The sequence below is a fragment of the Hipposideros armiger genome, unplaced genomic scaffold, assembly GCF_001890085.2.
Source record: "Hipposideros armiger isolate ML-2016 unplaced genomic scaffold, ASM189008v1 scaffold_54, whole genome shotgun sequence".
Classification (NCBI taxonomy): domain Eukaryota; kingdom Metazoa; phylum Chordata; class Mammalia; order Chiroptera; family Hipposideridae; genus Hipposideros; species Hipposideros armiger.
The window spans coordinates 1335826-1356079 of record NW_017731404.1 but is presented as its reverse complement, the minus strand read 5'-3'; the positions used below and the strand labels follow the sequence as shown (position 1 = coordinate 1356079).

At 49.7% G+C, this 20254-nt stretch overlaps 1 protein-coding gene across 1 annotated transcript; it reads right to left on the bottom strand.

The window, feature by feature from the left end:
- Positions 1–1119: 1119 nt before the first annotated feature.
- SNAI1 (snail family transcriptional repressor 1) lies at positions 1120–7301 on the bottom strand. The gene is made up of 3 exons (XM_019640916.1): positions 7155–7301; positions 5955–6482; positions 1120–2143 (listed from the first exon to the last, which is right to left on the bottom strand). Exons 1-3 carry the CDS (start codon positions 7234–7236, stop codon positions 1959–1961), a joined length of 795 nt encoding a protein of 264 aa, XP_019496461.1. The 5' UTR covers positions 7237–7301; the 3' UTR covers positions 1120–1958.
- Positions 7302–20254: the final 12953 nt, after the last annotated feature.

The window sequence follows — 20254 nt, the reverse complement described above, 5'->3', positions numbered from 1 at the left end:
ATGTGGGACACAGTAGGCCTTCAGCAAACTGGTGCCCAGCCCTGCATCCCCCACAACTTTAACTTCCCTTCAGGGAGGCCTGCTACAATTTGGCGATTGTTAGAGAACTTTTTTTTTTTTCTTTTGGGAGGAAAGCTGCAAGTCATTAAGGGCTGCTCCCGGCCTGCGGGTCACCATTTCCTGTTTAGAAGAAAGAATCATCTCTCCTTTGGAACATGAAGCTCCCTCCACCCCCAGCCTGACTCTGGGGCTCCGGGAGCTCTGGAGCTCTGGGACGCCTGCACGCCTGCTCAGCTGCCCTGCAGGAAACTGGCACCTTCAGCACCTTTTGTGCTCGAAAAGGACACTCATTTTCTCCTGGCCCCAGGAGGGCCCCAGAGGTGAGGTCACAGCGACAGCCAGCCAGCCAGGAGTGAATTATCCCAGCCCTCTGGGATGCAAGCCGACTGTCTTCCCCGTCCTGTCCTGTCCTGGAGCAGGAAGCTGAATGACCCCTACCCTTTGGCCTGGCTTCTCACCCTCCTGGCTCCAGCCAGCCAATTTCCTTGCATCAAAGGCCATTTGGTACCCAGCAGTCAGTCGGAGGTGTGGGTCTGACAGGGAGGCTGAGCAGGGCCCAGAGCCCTTAGACACAGGAAGGACATCCTCTGTCCCCCTTCTGGCTCACTGCATTCCACTCCCTCAGCTGGAGAAACAGCCAATCCCTCTCCAAACGTCCTGCAGTGCTGGGCAAAGCCCCCAGCCTGTCTGGTTGATAAGACCCAGGGAGCCAGCTTCTCACCCTGTGGGTCTGGTCAGCTTCAAAATGAGAGAATGAGAGAACAAACAAGGGCCACGGCTTGGAGTTACGGAACCTGCACACATATCCTACTGTTCACCCGGGCCACAGGTGTTTCCCAACCTCCACACCACACAGGACACCAGGCTCAGAGGAAAACCCATTTGCACAAACAAGGTCCCTGACTGTCAAATCCAAGAGTCCAAAGTCACATGTTCAAGAGGACATGATTCAAGGCTGTGTCAGGAATATCTGAGCTCCACGAGTCCCGGCTCCCTCCCCCACCCTAAGGCCCTTTGAAATAAATACCCAAGCCTCTAGAAAACCAAGGAGGCTTTCTTATATATAAATTAACCACTTTATTGAATGTCAATAAACTGTACATATAACTATACAAAACGTTTCCTTAGTACAAAATGTTGCTTGCAATATAAATACCAGTGTACCTTTAAAAAATGTAAACATCTTCTTCCCGGGCCCACCTGTCGGGCCCTGAAAATAGTTCTGGGAGACACATTGGTTGGGCCAAAGCACCCTACTTGGGCCCAGGACAAGTGACGGCAATTACTCACATTCCCTTTTCAGACGTTGTTAAATTGCCCATGAAACAGGTGCCACCATGACAAACAGGAGGCTGAAATAGCTGCCCAGGCATCCTGGGGTCTAGACACGTCAAGTGACGGACCCCCGCAGGCCCCGTGGGTGCCCCTGGGGGTGGATTATTGCAGTTAGTTACACCTCCTGAGGGGCAGCCTCAGGGTTTCTGGGGGGGAGGAGTGGGGTCCCCTGAGTGGGGTGGAAGCCTCCTATCAGTCTGTCAGCTTTTGTCCTGTAGCTCAAAGCAGCTGTATCCAAATAGCTTTGGATACACAAACCCACACAGCAAGGCCAACTCCAGAATGCTTGGAGCAGTGGCCGCCAGAAGGGGTCTCCACTGCAAGCCACCCTCCCATCAGCCGTCCACAGAAATGTCCACTGAAAGGCCTCTTTTAGAAACAGCCGAGACCCCCAGAGCAGAGACGACTGGAAAATGGTCCTCAGCGTCCTGTGGGGCCAACACGGCCAGAAGGGGAGCTCAGAAGAGAATTCCAAGGTGGTGAGAAGGATGTGGGCGTCCTTCCTTGCGGAGTTGGGGGAGGCCACTCCAGGGGGTCTGGAGAAGCAGGAGGGGACCTGGGAGTCAGCGGGGGCCCCCTGAGCAGCCTGACTCTTGGTGTTTGTGGAGCAGAGACATGCGGGAAAAGGTCCGGGAGCATGTCTTGCACTGGTACTTCTTGACGTCCGAGTGGGTCTGGAGATGAGCCCGCAGGTTAGAGCGGTCGGCGAAGGCCCGGCTGCAGTGGGAGCAGGAGAACGGCTTCTCCCCTGGGGAGAGACAGCAGGAGGGAGTCAGCAAGACTGCTAAGTCGCTTGGGACAACAGCTGGCATTTACTGAAGTCCCTTACTCACCCACCCCCAGCCTTTAGAGCCCAGCTCACCCCCAACCCTGAAGGAGTCCCATGACACAGAAAAACCAGGCTACATCCAGTGTCCAAAGGCCTGGATTTGATTGGGAGCTCTGCCGCTTCCCACCATGAGCTTGAGCAACTCATCTGACTTCTCTGAGCCTCCATTTGCTCCTCTGTAAAATGGGGCTGGTCCATCCCCCTACTCGTAAGGGTTGGTGGTTGAAGAGGGTAGACTAAAGCTCTTCTCCACACCGTGCAGGCAGGAAGTGCTCCACAAACAATGATGGTGACTGCATTGACTGAATACTTAAGTTTCTGCCAGGAACAGTGAGAAGCAGTGTACACTTATCTCATTTAATCCTACCCTTGCCTCAGTTTCGAGATGGTGAAACTGAAGCACAGAGAAGTTAAGTAGCATATGCAGGGTCACCCAGCAGGAACCAAGCAGCCGACTCCAGAGTCCTGGATTTTAACCACTACACAGCCTGCCTCAGTTAAGGGGACTGTGGTGGGTGTTCCTTATTATCACTCCTGGATTAATTTCATCCGGGGTCAAAGCTTAAGAATCAGCCTTAAAGGCCCCTTTAGCCCCCCCCCCCCGCCCCCCAGCAGGTTTGGCCACTGCTCTGGGCTGCTTCTCCATGGATATTGATCACACTCAGCGTAACATGAAGTCTCCTTGTCTGCCCCTGAATCAGACTGAGTCCCATGAGGGCAGAGGTCTCTCCCGAATCCACTCCAAGCCTCCAAACCAGGGCCTGGGACACCCCCCTCCCCCCACCCCCCACCCACTGCTCCCCAAAGAGACTATAGAAACCTTTTACCTTAGGACTTGTTTAAAACCCCTCCCCACTTGCCATCGTCAGGCCACCTGCCTGCAGAAGACTGTTATGGGAAGTCTTACACACAGGGATGGGTACACAGGAAGTGCTCAATAAGTGCTAGTACCATGAATAAGTCTGTTTTGTTTTTTGTTTATAAGGTCTCAGAGAAGCCTGACCCTTTAATCACCACCAGAAAACCCCATTCACCATCTTTTCAAAATTCTTACCCCAACCAAGAGAATCTAATTCCTGGTTCAAAAACATGGACCACGTCATGTTTTGTTTTTTTCTTGGGGGTGCAGCATTTCCCAAATAAAAACTCAGAATAAGTAACTCATTCAACAAATACTTACCAAGTTCCCACTACGTGCCAGGCACTGGTCTATAATCCTGAACATTCTCTTCCAAAAAACACAATTCTCCTATCCTCCCCCTCCCAGCCTGATCAGCCCCTAGGCCATGGCCCACTGGTTAAATCCCAGTGCTGGAAATTCAAGAAAAGCAAGGAATGAATGAATCCCATCAGCCTACTGGGTGCCTGGGGCACAGTGCTGGGCACGGAGGGAGGGGTCTCACAGTCCAGGTGCCTGAGGCTGGCTGTGGACCCACCCCTTCAAGGGCTCAGTCTCCTGAGGCAGAGACAGAGCTACCTGGCTGGAGAACTGGGGAAGGGTTGTGATTTGCTCTGCCGTTATTGACTTCCCTCTGCATACCAGGCCTGAAGGGTTTGACAATTGCATTCTACAAGGTCTAGGTGAAGTTCTTCCTCCTTCACACACTCTCTCCCTTGTGAACTAAGGGCTACTGTAGGCAGGTGGGGTAAAATGGAAGTCCTGCATTCCCTGAGGCCCTGAAAGCTGCTTCCCTCACCTCCTCGGTGAGGTAAAGGAGCCCTGACTCCAGCCTTATAAAAGCTGGGATTTAGGAAAGTAGCTTCCTCCATCTGTGCTTCAGTGTCCTCATCTGTAAGGTGGGGATCATGGCACCTCCCTCCTAAGGTAGTTGATGGAGTAACTGTGTTAACACAGGTGAAGGGAGCCCTGAACGCTGACTCCACACAGCAAGTGCTCAATGAACTGTCACCTTCGGCTACGTGTGATTGGACATATAACAAACCTGAACAAAGCGGGAAGGAGGCCTTGTAAGAGGCGATGGGGTGGAGGTTTGTGCACAAGCCAGAGGCACAGACCTCCACCCCTGCCTGAACCCCCACCCCCCAGACGCCTTTATGGTGTTCCTGGCGAGTGTGAAATCGGCACCAGGCCGGCAGGGACAAAGGCCGCCAAGGGGGGCACTGTACATGCGATACTCCCTGGATTAAAGGGGCCTGACACGATGTGGGCCAGCAGCTGTGCCCCAGAACAGGTGCTGGGCACCGCTGCCCCGTGCACCTGCTCCACCCGCCAGCCCCCACCCACTGGGGCCACCATTAAGGCACACAATGGGTGTCAATGAGGATGGTGATGGTGCATTTCAACAAGCTTTTTGTGTCTGAGCCATGCCTTTACATTAAAATAATGCCCCCTGAAGGGGAGAGAAAGGGGCCCAGTGGGGCACCCTGGGGCTAACTCCCCCCTCTCCTCCCCTCCCAGATAGAGCCCTCATCAGCTGGGTATGGCACCCAGGACAGAGAACAGGCAGGACTTTTTATATGTTAAAATCAGGGCCACTTGTGCATAAAGTAAGAGAAATGGGTGGCCATTATCTGCAAGCTGGGGAGGACGCCCTTTGTAGGAGTAATAACGACACCAACAATGCCTGCAAAATGCATTCCTCACGAACCACCCCACTGATCCTCATGGCTCAGAGGTCAGCCACTGGGCCAGGAAATGCCAGAACTGAGTCTCCAACCTGCCAGATTGACCCCAAAGCAGAGAGTATGACCCTTGAACCTCCGAGACCACAACAGTCTCGCCAAAAAGCAGCTCCAAACATGGTAGCCTCCACCATTTAAGTTCTGAAAAGTGACTACCTTTTACCCATTTCCAGAAAATGAAAGGACAGAAGAGGCTCCATTTCAGTTTTCTCCACATTTAGCATTACATTCTTGAAGCACCAAGACATAATCGTGTTTTCTGCCGGCAAAGGTGTTCCCGGGTCTGCATGATAGGATTGAGTTCGTTTACTCCACCGTGGGGGCAGGGAGAGCAGATCTGAGAACCCTCATGATAGCAATTTATTAAAAAGTGATTAAGAAGCCACCAAATCATGGTAGCCACCCTATAAAATGTTATCATAATCCAGCCTATATGATTATGGTGTGACAATCTTGAAGTTAAATCCCTTGCTAAAGATCACACAGAATGGAAGAACAAACACCACCATTTTTGTGCATGCTTACTGTGTACCAAGTATCACCCCAGGTGCATTCTGTATGCTTTCTTTCATTAATCTACACAGAAACCCCCCCAAGGTATTCTTATGCTCGATTTACAGATGAGGAAACTGAGGCTCAGAGTGAAGCGTCAGTCCAAGGTTTGAGGAAGTGCTCAAAGCAAGATTCAGAGTCAGGTGGGGGGTCTAACAACATCCTGCCTAGCTAGGGTGGAGGTGGGGGTGGGGGTAGGCTGGGGGAGGGTGGAGGAGGGAGGGCCCCTTCACACCTGGCTCCAACAGCAAGGTGTTGGTTGCACCTTTCCCATATCCAGCTCCAACCCATTTGGCTATGAAACAGACTGCAGAGGGACGTGTCAAGTTTATCTACTTAGCACATCTGCTTAGCTGATGAATGAATAAATGTTTCTGCCAAACATTTCAGAGCCAGGCCCCTGAACTCTTTCTTGAGCTAGAAGTCGAGAGACTCAGTTTCCACAATCTGAAAATAACAGCAAGCTCAACCTCACCAGAGCTGGTAAAGGCAGTAGGGACAGTGAGAAGGGCGGCCGGCCTGCAGGGACACTCACCGGTGTGGGTCCGGACATGGCCCTGTAGCAGCCAGGGCCTGGAGAACGCCTTCCCGCAGGTGCCACAAACGCAGGGCAGCGTGTGGCTTCGGATGTGCATCTTGAGGGCACCCAGGCTGATGTATTCTTTGTTGCAGTATTTGCAGTTGAAGGCCTTGCGGGACTGCGGGTCCTTGGCCCCCGAGAGCCCAACCAGCTGCTTAGGCAATGGGCCCAAGCCTGGGAAGGCAGCATAACCCTCGGCCTCCAGGGAGGAGGCTGAGGTGGAGGAGAAGGACGAAGGAGCAGGTGAGGGTGGGCTGGGAGGCTGGGAGCCTTTCCCACTGTCCTCATCTGACAAGGAGGTCAGCTCCACAGCCTTGGGGATCTCCTGGGACAGAAGGGAGGCCCAGCCAATTGGCTGAGCTTGGGGTGCCAAGAGAGAGTCCCAGATGAGTGTGGGCAGTGAGGCCGTGGGGTTGAGGACCTCAGGAGGTGGGATGGCTGCCAGCAGGTGGGCCTGGTCATAGGGCTGCTGGAAAGTGAACTCTGATGGGAGAGAGAGAACAGGGCAGGGTCAGGCATTAGACCAGTCAATCAACAAACATTCGCCTGATGTGGGATACGGACTGAGTGGAGCTGGCACTCAATTATCAGACGAATCAAACAATTACGACTAGAATAAACAGGTTCTTGCCCTCAAAGAGGCCTCTCTTCGCAGGTCATCTGATTCTCCCACTCCAGCCTCCAGATCGTCCTGTACAGGAATGATCTCCCCCTTTCCAGCCCCAGCCCAAGGGGGTGATTCCTCCTACGATCCCCAAGTTTCCAGCTTGATGTAATACCCCAGCACTCCAAGTCCCCAGTCACGCTAGCTCAGAGGCACCACTCCGACCCACTCCCTTCCCTAAATCCGCTGACTCTGGACTCTTCCTAGCCCCTGACCGGCGCCTCTCCCAAAAATGGCCCTCCCTCTCTCATTTCTCACTCGCGGGGCTCCTCCGCCTCTCGGCGGCTAAAAAGTGCCCTCAAACCGAGACCACCAACCTCTAAAAATCCCTCCCCGAAACGCCCGACCCACCTGCCCCGGGCTCCTCATACCCCTCCTCACATTTCCCCACACCTCTGACTCGCTTTTTGTTTCCAAGTCCCCCTCCCTAAAGTGTCCCCTTTGCCTGTCCTCCCAAACCCTTCCCGGGGTCCGGCACCCGGTCCACTCACCTGGAGAAGAGTCGTGCAGCTCGCTGTAGTTGGGCCTCCGGCGGGAGCAGGCAGACTTCCTAACGAGGAAAGAGCGCGGCATGGTGGCCAAAGCAGCCGAGGTCGCCAAGTCGCGCTGGGGTCGCAAGGCCCTCCACCCGCGAGGCCGCGCCGCTGCTCTGTGAGTGGAGGCGCTCTGCCAACTCCTTTAAGTAGTCCAGCCGTGAGGGGGCGTGGTGAAATTATGTCACGCCCCTTTGTCACCTCCGCGCCAATCGAGGAGCGCCTTCGACAGAGGCCACGCCCCGAGCAGGTGCGCCGAGCGCTGGCGGGGCTCGCGCCGCGTGGCGCTGGATTGCGGGCGGGAGTTGCTCGGAGGCCAGGTCTTGGGCGCTGCACTGACTGCCGGGCGTTGAGGGAGGGGCGCCGGGCGCAGGGAACCCCAGGCGAGGCGGGACCCCCTTCGGGACCCCGCGCGCCTGCCAGCTCAGCGCTGCACGGGCGCCTGCCTCTGGCGCCCCCTGGCGCCGCGCGCCGCCGGTCTGGGCACCTGGCGTTCTGAAACTGTCTCCGCCTCCGCCTCCGCCTCCGGCTTGGGGAGAGGGCGGAAATTTCCTCCACCCGGCTGGCGCCTCCCAAAGAGCGTGGAATCCACGAGGGGACAATACACATTTCAGGGATGGATGCGAGGAAATGGACACCTTACGTGGCTGCTGTCAGTGTGAAATGCCCAAGCCTTTTTGCAAAGCAATCTGGCATCATCTAGCAAAATTCGTTCTTTTCACTTAGCAAATGTTTACTGAGCGCCCACGATGTGCCACGCACTGTTACCGGAGCGGGGGATTCATCCCTAAACAAAACACTCGGGGTCTCTACCGAAGACTACCTTCCTGTCTGGTGAGGGAGACAAAGGAAACAGACAATTATAATGCGAAGGGAAGTGTGCTTTGATGGGGGAGGCCACAGGGCGCAGTGACAGTCACCTGACAGGGGGGTCGAGGGCGACTTCCCAGAGGAAGTGAAGAAATACTGAGGGGAAAGGCCCGAGGTAAGAATCAGTAACTACATCAGAGTCATTGAGAGCAGCTCCCAGGGATGGGGGTGGGGTGGGGAGGCCGGCAGGATCAGATCTGCTGGGCCTCCAGGGCCTGGAGGAGTTTGGACTTTGCCCGGAGAACCCTGGGGAGCCAAGGAAGGATTTTCTGCTGAGGAGGGGTCTGTTTAGAGTTTCGTTGAGAAAGATCACTCTGGGCAAGTGGGAGAAAGTAGTAGGGAAGGTTGGGGCCGTTGTGGGTCTCATTACCTGTCTGGGGGCCATCAGTCCTGTGTCCAAAGGACCTAACATTGGGCTCCACGAGGGGCACTCACTGACCCAATGTGGTGTGGGGCCCAGGGAGGGACAGCTGTACCCCCATCCCCAGCTCTTCTGTGAGCCCACCGACTCCAGAAGGGGTCATGCCAGGCCTGGGGTAGGGGTGGGGGCCCAACTTGGTTCCACCTGTGAAGCAAGGACTATGAAAACTTGTAAGTTCTTCCACTCACCACCTAGAATAAGGAGGACAAGGACAATTGTCCGTTTAGGTCACCAGGTGTTGGGGATAACAGCTGTAAACAAAACAATCATCCTTCAGGGTCAGGTTGGTGAGTTGCAGGTAAGGTAGGGGAGATAGGCCACAAGCAGTTATGAAGAATACACCCCCTCCCATATCTATGTAGTTCCCATTATGATTCTCCACATGCAGCCAGAAGAAGTAAGGCCACGTCCCTCTGCTCAGATCCTCCCATGTTTCTATCTCACCCAGAGTAAAAGCCAAAGTCCTCATCACAGCCCTCCGCCCTAGTGTCACCTCTACTGACCTTGTCTCAAGCCACTCTCCCCCCTCCCCATGCACAGTAACCCCCCTTCCCCCCAGCCACACACACAGGTCTTTCTGTTCCTCACATCCCAGCCCTGGCCCAGCACAGGACCTTGGCACCTGGTGTTCACCTCCCTGCCCCCTAAATTTCTCCCCTCCCCACATCTTCACCTGGCTGACTCTTTGTAGTGTTTGTTTCAGCATTGACTTCACCAACGCTCGGTCTCATTGGTAATGAGAGGAATGCAAATTAAAACAACAATGAGATACCATTTAACACCCATCAGAAGGACAAAAAGTTGAAATTTGGTCAATATCAAGTGTTGATGAGGTTGTGAGGGCAGCAGGACCGTCATCCCATGCTGGTGGGAGTGTCAATGTGCACAGCCAATTTGGAAAAGTTTGGCATCAGCTGGTACTAACAGGTGACTTTCCTCCTCCCAGCAATTCTACTCCCAGGCCAAGTGCATCCCAGGGGTCTCAGTCCTGGACTGCCCAATCCTGGGCCCCACCCCCACAGATGTCCTGATTTAATCAGTCTAATGTGTATGGGGGGGTGGGGAGGAGGGAGTTCTGGTATTAGCATTTTTTTTAAACTCCCCAGGAGATTCTAATGTGCAGCCAAAGTTGAGAACTGATGCCCAACTCCAAACCCAGAAGAAACAAGAAAATACTCGTTGTATCCTTGTTCCTAACAGCACAAAAAACCCTGGAAACAACCTGAATGCTTATCAACAGAATGAATTAATAAACCGTGGTACAATCCAAATCACTGAATACTGCATAACAATAAAAATGAACCACAACTCCTTGCAACAACAGGGATAAATCTCAAAAATAGAATTTTACAAACAAGTGTTGGCGAGGATGTAGAGAAAAGGGAACCCTCATACACTTGATGGAAATGTAAATTGGTGCAGCCACTATGGAAAACAGTGTGGAGGCTCCTCAAAAAATTAAAAATAGAACTATCAATGATCTAGCGATTCTACTTCTGGGTATTTATCCAAAGAAATAGAAGACACTAATTCAAAAAGATATAGTCATACCTATTTCACTGCAGCATTGTTTACAATAGCCAAGATCAGGAAGCAACCTAGATGTCCATCAATACACTAATAGTTAGAGAAGATGTGGCACTTACACATAATGGAATGTTACTCAGCCATAAAAAATAACGAAATCTTACTATTTGTGACAACATGGATAAACCTAGGAGGTATTATGCTAAGTGAAGTAAATCAGACAGAGAAGGACAAATACCATATGGTTTTCCTTATATGTGGAATCTGAAAAACAAAATAAAACAGAAACAAACTCATACATACGGAGAACTGATGGTTGCAGATAGGAGGGGGTGGGGGAATGGGTGAGAAAGGTGAAAGGGATTAAGACGTACAAATTGCCAATTATAAAAGTCATGGGGATTTACATCACAGGAAATATAGTCAATAATATAGTACAGTAGAAGGAATATAGTCAACAATATTGTAATAGCAATGTATGGTGACAGATGGGTACTAGCTTTATTGAGGTGATCACTTTGCAAGGTATATAAATGTCTAATCACTATGTTGTACACCTGAAACTAGTATATTGCATGTCAACTATAATTGAAAAAATAAATTAAAAAAAAATAAAGAAAAAAGAAAGCACTAGTCAACAATAGAAAACCCTGGGCCGGCCGAGTGGCTCAGTTGGTTAAGAGTTGGCTTAAGAGCGCAAGCTGTGAGCAACAGGGCTGCTGGTTCAATTCCCACATGGGCCAGTGACACTGCACCCTGAGCTGAGTTGTCACTGAGCTGCCAACAGGTGGCAGGATGGCTCAGCTGGTGTAACAAGATTGCCTGTTAAATGGTGCTATGCCCACCTGAGACTAAGATTGAACACAGCACCTTGATCTTAGGGGCCATGAGCTGCTGACGAGAAGCCAGATGGAGACTGGCGCCCTCCACAATGAAGATTGAAGAACAACAATTTGGCTGGTCCCGTTCCGAATTCCCCAATAAAATCTTTAAAAAAGAATAGAAAACCCATCACATTGTATATTTTAAATATGTCACAATTTTATTTGTCAATTATACCTCAATAAAGTTTAAAAAAACCCCACAATGTTGAGCAAAGAAACCAAGTCATAGACAAATGCATATGGTTAGTTGGATTTACATAAGGTTTAAAAACAGGCAAACTAAACCCTAGATTGTTTAGGGATGTATATGGAGGTGATAAAACTATAAAGAAAAGCAAGGAAATGTTTAACACAAAATTCTGGAGAGTGGTTAGCTGGGGAAAGAGGAGTTTATAGAGTTCTCAGACATGTTTCTTAAGCACAGAAACACCTTTATTATTAGTCTTCAAACTGTACCTAGTCTATTTAAAAACTTTGGGTATGAATTACGTACTTAACAAAAAACAAAATTTAAGTCATCTCCTCAAGGGAGCCTGGCCTGATCACCCTAGCCAAAGTAGGGCCCCCGCTGCCCCCAACACCACTTTTTTTTATTCTATTATCCTATTCAGTTTTCTTCAAAGCACTTAGCAGGGTTCAATCCGATATTTGGTGAATGACTGATTACCGGCTCTACCTCCTCCTGGGTCACCCTGGGGGAGTTACCCAGCCTCTCTGAGCCTCAGTTTCCTCAACTGCAAAGGGTGGGCGACTCCTATCTCCTGGAGATGCCGGGATGGATAGGCAAGGAGTCCAGAGGCCTCTAGTGCTCAATACGCCACTGCCTGGGCCTCCACCTTTCCGTTTTCCTTCGGTCATCCGGCACCTGCGCCCTGGAGTGGGGGTGGAAGGCGGGGGAGGGGCCGTTTTGGATCTGGGCTGTCCCCTCCCTTGTCATTGAATTGCCCCGCCATCCCTCCTCCTAGCCAGTCCTCACCCCGCCACCCTCTCTCCTGTAGGCGGTGGAGACCGCGCAGTCGGAGGGGGGCTTTGGGCGAGGCCCCTGGATCGCGGACCAGTCCCCGGAGGCGCTGCTGTGAACCGCCTTGCAGGGAAAGGTGAGACTTCTTTTTTGATACTTTGGTGTCAGGTCCTCCCGGAAATAAGCGGCCTCTGCCGCCGGGCTGCAGTGGACCCACCAGCCCCCACGCCCTGCCCCCGACCCGTGGGCGCGGACCTCCGGCGCCCTCTGCTGGCTGAGGCGCTCCCTGCGACCGCTCTGGGCTGTCGCGCAGGGCTGAGCACACATGCCTTTAATGGGAGTGAGAACTGGGACACTCACTGTCTGGGGGGCAGGTTTCGTAATAGCTAATGTGACCAGGAAAGACCTCTGAGAGGAAGATAAATTTGAATAGAGCTCTGAATCTTCCACAGCTGTCCACCTCCCACTAAAAAGTAAAAACATTAACTAAAAAATGTAATTTACAACCAACCAAAAAAGAAAGCCTCCCTCTATCCCAGATCTCCATGTCTCTCCCCAAAGGCAACTATTTTTACCAGTGTCTTGTATGCCCTTCCAGAGATGGTCTTTATGGAGACAAGGAGATATATAGTCTGTGTATATGAAATGTTGACAGATTTGTCTAAATGTCCTCCAAAAAAGGTTAAACTAAATTATATTTCCATTAGTGGGAAGGTGAGGGGCACCTTCTTGAAACCTGGTGGAGGCAGGGTATTGTCTTAACTGTTTTATCTTTGCCCATCTGGTAAGGGAGAGTGAGATCTCCTAGGTACAATTTGCATTTCACATGAGTGGGGTGGAGCAGTTTTTACATACTCCGGAGTCCTTTCTGTTTCTCCATATTCTGAACTATCTATCCTTTTGTGTCCTTTGGTCCCTGAGTTGAGGAACTTAATTGCTAAGAGCTCTTTGCATATTAGGCTAACTGGCCCCTGCTGATTAGATCATCAATCGGTGAGTGAATCAATCAGAGTCAGAGAGTTAATCCTGACCGGGAAGAAGACATTGTCTTTGGAAAGTTACCTGAATGAGTCAAGGCTCAACCACCTCTCTTATCCTGGATTAAAAAAAACCAAAAACCTTTTGTGTCTCACGCTTGCCTGAAAACAAACAGTGATTCAGCGCTGGGCCTGACCCAACAGGCACCCTGTGAAGCCAAATCACCATCTCAAGATACCAATGGCTTTCAGGGGTAGTTTGGGGTCCAAGTCTGTTGGGTGTGGCCCAGAGGTGGGGGCTCCAAGAAGAGATGTACAAGCCCTTTCATTCCCATTTGCTGAGCACTTGCTGCGTGCCAGGCTCAAGGTCAACATGGGGACCAGTTAATACATCACCGTGCAGTCATATTATCCACCTGTCAAAAAGGAGAAAGCTCTATACCGGGGGTGCCAAAAAATGTATACAAGTGGACACATTGGGCAACGTTGCTCAAGCAGTAGTTCGCCATAATCAGAAGTGTCTGGACGCTGATGGGAACCACTTTAAGCACCTCTTGTAATTGCAGAAGTCAAAAATGACATATTAATCTTTTGTTATCAGTATATAATGAGTATTACAATTTTAATACAGCTTTCCTTTCTTAAAATGTGTATACATTTTTTTGGCACCCTCTGTATGTAGTGGATGTGGAATCATATCAAGACACCAAGGAGTAAAAAGCTCAGTGTACAACAGCATGCACAGTGTGATGCTACCGGCATAGAAAGAGGGAGACAAACCACCTCAGGAGGGAGAAACTAGAAAGTGCTTGTCTCCGAGGAGGGGATCTGGTGGCCACTAGGCAGGGGTGGGAGAGAGAATCTTCACTATATGCCCTTTCCCGTGTCTTAAATTAAAAAAAAATATTATTTGCAAGTATCAACCTCGTTAATTTTAATAGGGTAGCAAAGTTGTCCACCATTGAAGACTCGTTAAATACATAGTAACAATCCAATCAATGGAATATTTTGCTGCTGTTAAAAGGTTGAAGCCTGTCTTTGTGCACATAACCCTCCACGGCGCCCATCTCTCACAGGAATCCACGGCGCCCATCTCTCACAGGAAAAGCCACGAGCTCCTGCAGGACCTGGCCTCTTGTGTCCCCTCTGGGCTCACCTTGCCCCACGAGGCTCCAGCCCCCATGGACCCCACTGGGCATGCTCCTTCTTCAGTAACTTTGGCTTCTGTGTCTGATACTTCCTCTCCCGAATGCTGTTGCCCCAGATGACCCCACAGCTCACTCCCTATCACCGCTCTCTGTTTAATTTTTCTCCCCAGCACTCACCACTCTCTGTCACAGTGTGTTTTTTACCTATTTGGCTGATTGCTCTTTAGACCGGAGTTTGGAGTTTGTCAAAGCAGAGCCCGCAGGCCAAATCCAACCTGAGGTTTTTGTATTGCCCTTGAGCTAAGGAATGGCTTTTACAGATGAACTTTTGCAATTGATTTGAGGTTAGGACTCGCTAACTTGGAACCCTAATTAAAACAAAAATGTTAATCTTCAAAAGAGTATTCCATTCTTTTCATTCATAGACCTGTGTTACAAAAAAAAATACATTTAAATGTTATTATATTTTGAAGTTTGTCAATAGAACATTTTGGAAATTTGTTTTTTCTTGTTATATGTGTACCTATGTACTGTCCTCACTATTGAGGCCAGCAAAACCTAAATACCCACTCTCTGCTCTAGAAAGCTGCCCCTGCGCAGGAAGTGTCCGTGTGGTTCACTGCTGTGACCTAAGAACCCAGAACAAGGCCTGGTTTATAGTAGGTGCTCAGTAAATATTAGCTGAATGGATGAATGAGCCAATAGGCTTTTAAGTGAAAAAAATTCAAGTGAACAAAATATCTAGTAGGCTGCGTTTTGTGCAGAAGCAAATACATAAGATAATATCCACCATTTGGGCCTAGACTGTGACAGGATCTGGTTCCTTCCGAGGAAGGGAGCAGGCAGGGGTGGGAAGGACACTTCTTTTGCTCCAAACCTTTTTTGAAGGGTCTGAATGTTTTATTTCAGATGCATATGTTACCATTTCAAATACAATACATTGTCATGAAAAGTCAACCACCAAATCGCAGCAGATATTGACTGCTTCTAAGACTCGGTTTCTTCATGTAGCCACTGGGGTGATAAGTAGGGTGACCAATGATCTCAGTTTGCCCAGGACTGAGGGAGTCCTGGAGCAGTCTTGGGAACCAGGACAAGATGGTCACCGCGGTTAAAAAGAAGTTGCCCAAGGCCTAGAGGGTGGTAGGTGGATGTGTGTGGGCTGAGCGGGGTCCTGAAGCCAGGCTCTCTGCACCACTGCCTGCATCACACCTGGGAGGTCCATCCTGGCACTCCAGGCTGGAGGCAGGTCATTGGGTTCTCCCCAAGGTGCACAGCATGTCTTTCCTCAGCTAATCTCCATGCATCTACCACCAGGGGCTCCCAGCACAGTTATCTCTCCGACTATCTCGCACACTAATTGGGCCTTGGCAGCCTCACCCTGGGATCGGACTGATAGCACCCTGTTATCTCCACCTTCCTGGCAGAAGGCTGACCCTGTCTCCAGGAAAAGCCCCAGAGGCCCCCTCTCTGCCCCACCGCACCCCGCTTCCACACCTCTAGCCTTTTGTGCATCTCGGGAATCACTGAGTGTGGGAGATAACGGCAAGAGGGGGAAAGTGTCAACAAACTTTTCTTAAGTCAAATTTGCTCTTAGTTTAGGACTCAAATCCAAACTCTGCTCATGACCCACGGGACACCACATAACCTGGGGCTCATGACCTACTCTCCCCCTTGCTCATCTGCTCCAGCCTCGCCGGCCTTTCTGCTCCCTGTTCGCACAGGTTCTTTCCCACAGCAGTGCATTCGTCCTTGCTGTTCCCTCTGCCCAGAACACCCTTCCCCAGATATTCCTAGAGCTGGCTTCAGTTCAAACATCAACTCAGAGATGCTAGTATTGTCTCCCTTTCCTATCTGTGTCACATCGGCCTGTTTGATCCCCACAGTAAGCCCTGCATGGCAGGCAAGATTATATCAGCCCCATGTTACAGATAAGGAAACTGATCTCCGAGGCCCAGAGAGTTGAAGTGCTTAACATGCCAAGTCCCAGTGAGCAAGTGGCGGAGTGTCCCTGGCCATTGTGATAAATCAGCCAGGTCCCCATTCCCATGGAGGTCACAGGTGAGGGGCACAGGGTGAGTCAGAGAATTGAGATCCAGACTGACTCCAGGCTGAAGTCACAGGGATGGGAAGGTGAGAGGAGAAGGAAATGAGAGAACATTCCAGGCAGCAGTAACCAGTGACCACCATGATGAAGCCCAAGGGCTGAGGAATGTTCCCGGATGTGAATGTTCTTCAGGAAGGCAGACGCTCTGTCACCGAAAGAGCCCCAAGCCTCGTCGAGTTTCTGAGACTGCTGGTATGTTTTAGAATTGGGAACGTTCAAATGGAGTTTAGAAATTTGTGGTCTGTTTTTAATATATTTAATACACGAACACTTTTAAGATGCATACACAAATTACTGCAGGGCAGCCTAAAGCTGGGGTCCAGCCTCACCCTACCGCCTGTGGTTTGTGTGACCTGGATAAGTCCTTTCTCCTCAGCTAGAACCTGGAGACCCACCTCAGAAATCCTCCTCGCATGCACGTATGTGCACGCGCACCTGTATTCTGACTTCACCTTGCTGTCCTCACTGATCTCGGCGATAGAGTTGCCAGAAAAAATACGGATGCCCAATTAAACTAGAATGTCAGATAAACAACAAATAAGCTTTTAGTATAAGGCTGCATGGGGCAGACTTCTTCTTTATCTGACATTCAAGTTTAACGGGGCCTCCTATATTTTTATTTGCTAAATCTGGCAGCCTTACTTGGAGACTGGCTCCTGTCAGCTCTTCCAGCACAATCTATAACCAGTCCCCCATGGATGGGTAATTAGGTTGCTTCTCATCTTTTGCTTTTCAGGAACAATAGTCCCACAAAAATCCTTGCACAAAGGACTCTGACCTCATCTACAATTGTATCTGTAGGGTGTGAGCCTAAGTCGCTTAGTCACTTCTTTGCCTGGATTTTTTGCGGCCAGACTGTTGAGGTCTGTGTCTCAGACAAGTCGCCTCTCAGAGCAGTAAGCATTCGCTCTCCCAGTCTCCTCCCCGCCCCCCACCCTTGGGTATGTCTGTCTCCACAGACACAGCTTGACTATCTCTGTCTTTCTCCCTATTTCTGTCTCTGTCAACCTCTCTCCATTTGACCCAACAGCCCTCCATATAAAATACTCAGATAAGTGGGCAAAGACGTGTTTGTAAGGATACTCACTCTAGCACTGTCTATAACCAACTGGAAACAACCTAAATACCCACTGATAAAGTATGACCCATCCTCACCGGAAGCATCATGCAGCCATTAAAAATAACACCACGTTGACATCAAAGATGTTGACGGACGTGCCACAGAGTGAAAAACACAGGTTATAGGCCGGAAGTAAAGCATTCATTCACCCATTTTAAGTTTCAACCAAAACTATGGTGCCCCAAGGACATGTAAGTATTCCACTATTGATGGGTGTGGTCATCTGGTTGTCTGTGGGGTGGGATGAGCAGTGGTTTCCACTTCTTTATAGTTTTCTGCCCTACCTGCCTCATTTTTGTAAAAAATAATAAGCATTATAATGTTTAACACTGTATATTTGCTTTATCATATTCCTATCTACATCTCACTATACACAGGCATACACTATTTTTTTCTGAACCATTTGAAAAGAAATTGGAGACATCATGTCCTTTCCTTTTAAACTCTTCCATGGATATCTCTTAAGAACAAGGACATGATTATCAAAAATCAGGAGATCTAACATTGATAAAATACTGTTGCTTATTCCACAGTCCACATTCAAATGTCAGCAACTGGCTCGATAACCTCCTTTATGGCCACCCCACCCATCAGGGATCCAATCTGGGATCCTGCAGCATTGCAGAGAGTCGTCATGCCTCTTCCGTCTCCTTTTACCTGACCGTGGCATTTTGGAAGTTTGGCTGTTTTGTGGGATGTCCCTGGATTTGGATGGCTTGCCTGATGTTTCCCTATGATTAGACTCACATTAGACGTCTTTCTGCTGGGAACTCAGCAAGTCCCATCAAGTCACCCATGGTTTGCCCCATTCTCAATGATACTAACTTTGACGACTTGTTGAAGAAGGTATCTGCTGGGTTTCTCCACTATAAAGTTACTAATTTTCCCTTTGTAAATAATTTGTAGGGAGAGCATCTGAGACCAAATAAACGCTCTAGAGGATTTTTATAATCGGGAAAGGTCGCTGAAGTCTTGCAACCTGGAAAGCCTGAGCTTGTCCACCTGATTCGAACCATCAGCCAAGTCACTGTCCCACCCCAGCTACAACGGGTTTGTTGTAACACGCCTTGTCTTACATATACAAGGATTTCCTGAACTAGCCTAAGGATGTACTTTACCTGAATCTCTTTTAAAAGATACAGATTCCTAGGCTCCACCCTCACCTACCAATCAGAATCTCCAAGGGAGGGGGCTGATAATCTATTTTCTAACAAGTGCCTCCCAGGTAATTCATGTCTTCAGGCTGAGTTTGGGAAAGCCTGATAGTAGTGTTTAGTCCTCAAATAGTGACAGCTGCTAGCTGCTTGGGTCTCAGGAACTGATAGAAAAACAGTAGTAACATTCGTTGCTCACATTAATTAAGCACTTATTTTGTGCCAGGCCATGTTCTAATGCTTTACATGGATTATTTCACTAGGTTCCCACAACTCTATGAGGAAGACACTTTTATTAACCCCATTTTATAAATGAGGAAACCAAGGCACAAAGAGATTTGTAACTTGTCCAAGGTCACACAGATAGCAGTGTGGATGCTGGGACAGGGGACTGTGCCCGAGACCATGCGTCTGTCTAATCCCACCTCTACACTGAAACACTTGCGCAAATTACTTACCGATGGTGGCCTCCACTCCCTCATCTGTGCAATGGCAATGCTATTAGTGCCCCTCTTACAGGGCTGGTTAAGAGGATTCAATGAGATTGGCTTTTCCGGTGTAGCCTGAATGCCTGGCTTTGATCACCTTTCAGGAGCTAAACCAGAAAGGTTGAAATCAAAATTATCTGAGGGCAGGCACTGTGTCAGGAACCAGGGAGGAGAAGGATTAGCATCATTGTCATTAATCCTGTATTCATAGCGCCCCGGTGAGCCTCATAGGGGACATTCAGCAGACACTGTGGAAGGCCAGGGGATAAGAGGAATAGAAGCAAGAGAGCACCCCGGGGCCAGGATGGACTTGGGCAGGTCAGGTTTCCACCTGGCAGTGGCCATCCTGCCGGCCCACCTGAGTCTTGCCCCCTCAGCTGGGCAAGTCCCGGCTCCTGCACTACGGGTTTGAGGATCCGCCTCCCCGCGGGGATGGGCAGTGGCCAGCCTGGGCCTCGGGTAGACCTTGCCCCCTTCAGGCTCTCCTTACCAGCGCATCGGCCCCTAATTTGGGGCTCCTAAAGTCCTCACGGAAAGAAGTACCATTGTTAAAGGACCCCGTTTTCGTTCCATCTCACTTCTAGTGTTTATTGTGTGTACTCGGGTTCAAGTATGGAGGGCAGTGGTGCACAGATGGACAAAGTCCTTGCCCTCAGGAGGTTAACTTCTTAAGAGTGGGAGACAGCCATTAAAAATAGTAATTGCAGGCCGCCTGAGTGGCTCAGTTGGTTAAGAGCTCGCTCAAGAATGTGAGCTCTGAGCAACAGGGTCACTGGTTTGATTCCCAACCCGAGCTGAGTTTCCGCTGAGCTGCCAACAGGTGGCAGGATGCCTCAGCTAAAAAAAAAAAAAAGTAACTGCCAAATAATTTCATCAGATGTGAGTTGTCTGGCACCTACAACTGTTCAGTACACTTATGTTGCTAATGTACATTGAGTAGTTTCCAGACTTAACCAATAAACATATAGTATACCCAGTTAAATGTGACTTTCAAACAAACAACAAATACTTTTTTAGTATGAATATTCCCGGTTTTAACTTCCTGATTTGGGCAAATTATACTCCCACGCAATATTTGGTACATATTTATATTAAAAAGTCAGTCGTTCCCTGAAATTCCCATGTAACTGGGAGTCCTGTATTGTATCTGGCAACCTGAATATTGAGAAATAGGGTTACAAAGGAAAACAAGAATCCTAACCTCAGGGAACTTACAGTCTAGTAGGGTATTTATACACGTTTAATAATGTTCTGATTAATATGAGTAGAATCTTCTACAGGAACATCATACATGGAATTCTGAGCTAGGCATCCAAACTGCAGTTGGGGGGTCAAAAGTCGGGGGGGGGGCACCAAATATTTCACAGGGAAGGTGACCCACTGCAGGTGCAGAAAAGTCTG

Coding starts and splice junctions, on each gene's coding strand:
- SNAI1 (XM_019640916.1), bottom strand. CDS start 7,236: ATGCCGCGCTCTTTCCTCGTTAGGAAGTCTGCCTGCTCCCGCCGGAGG. Junction 6,483..7,154: donor GCTGCACGACTCTTCTCCAG/GTGAGTGGACCG, acceptor CTCTCCCATCAG/AGTTCACTTTCCAGCAGCCC. Junction 2,144..5,954: donor CCATGTCCGGACCCACACCG/GTGAGTGTCCCT, acceptor GTCTCTCCCCAG/GGGAGAAGCCGTTCTCCTGC.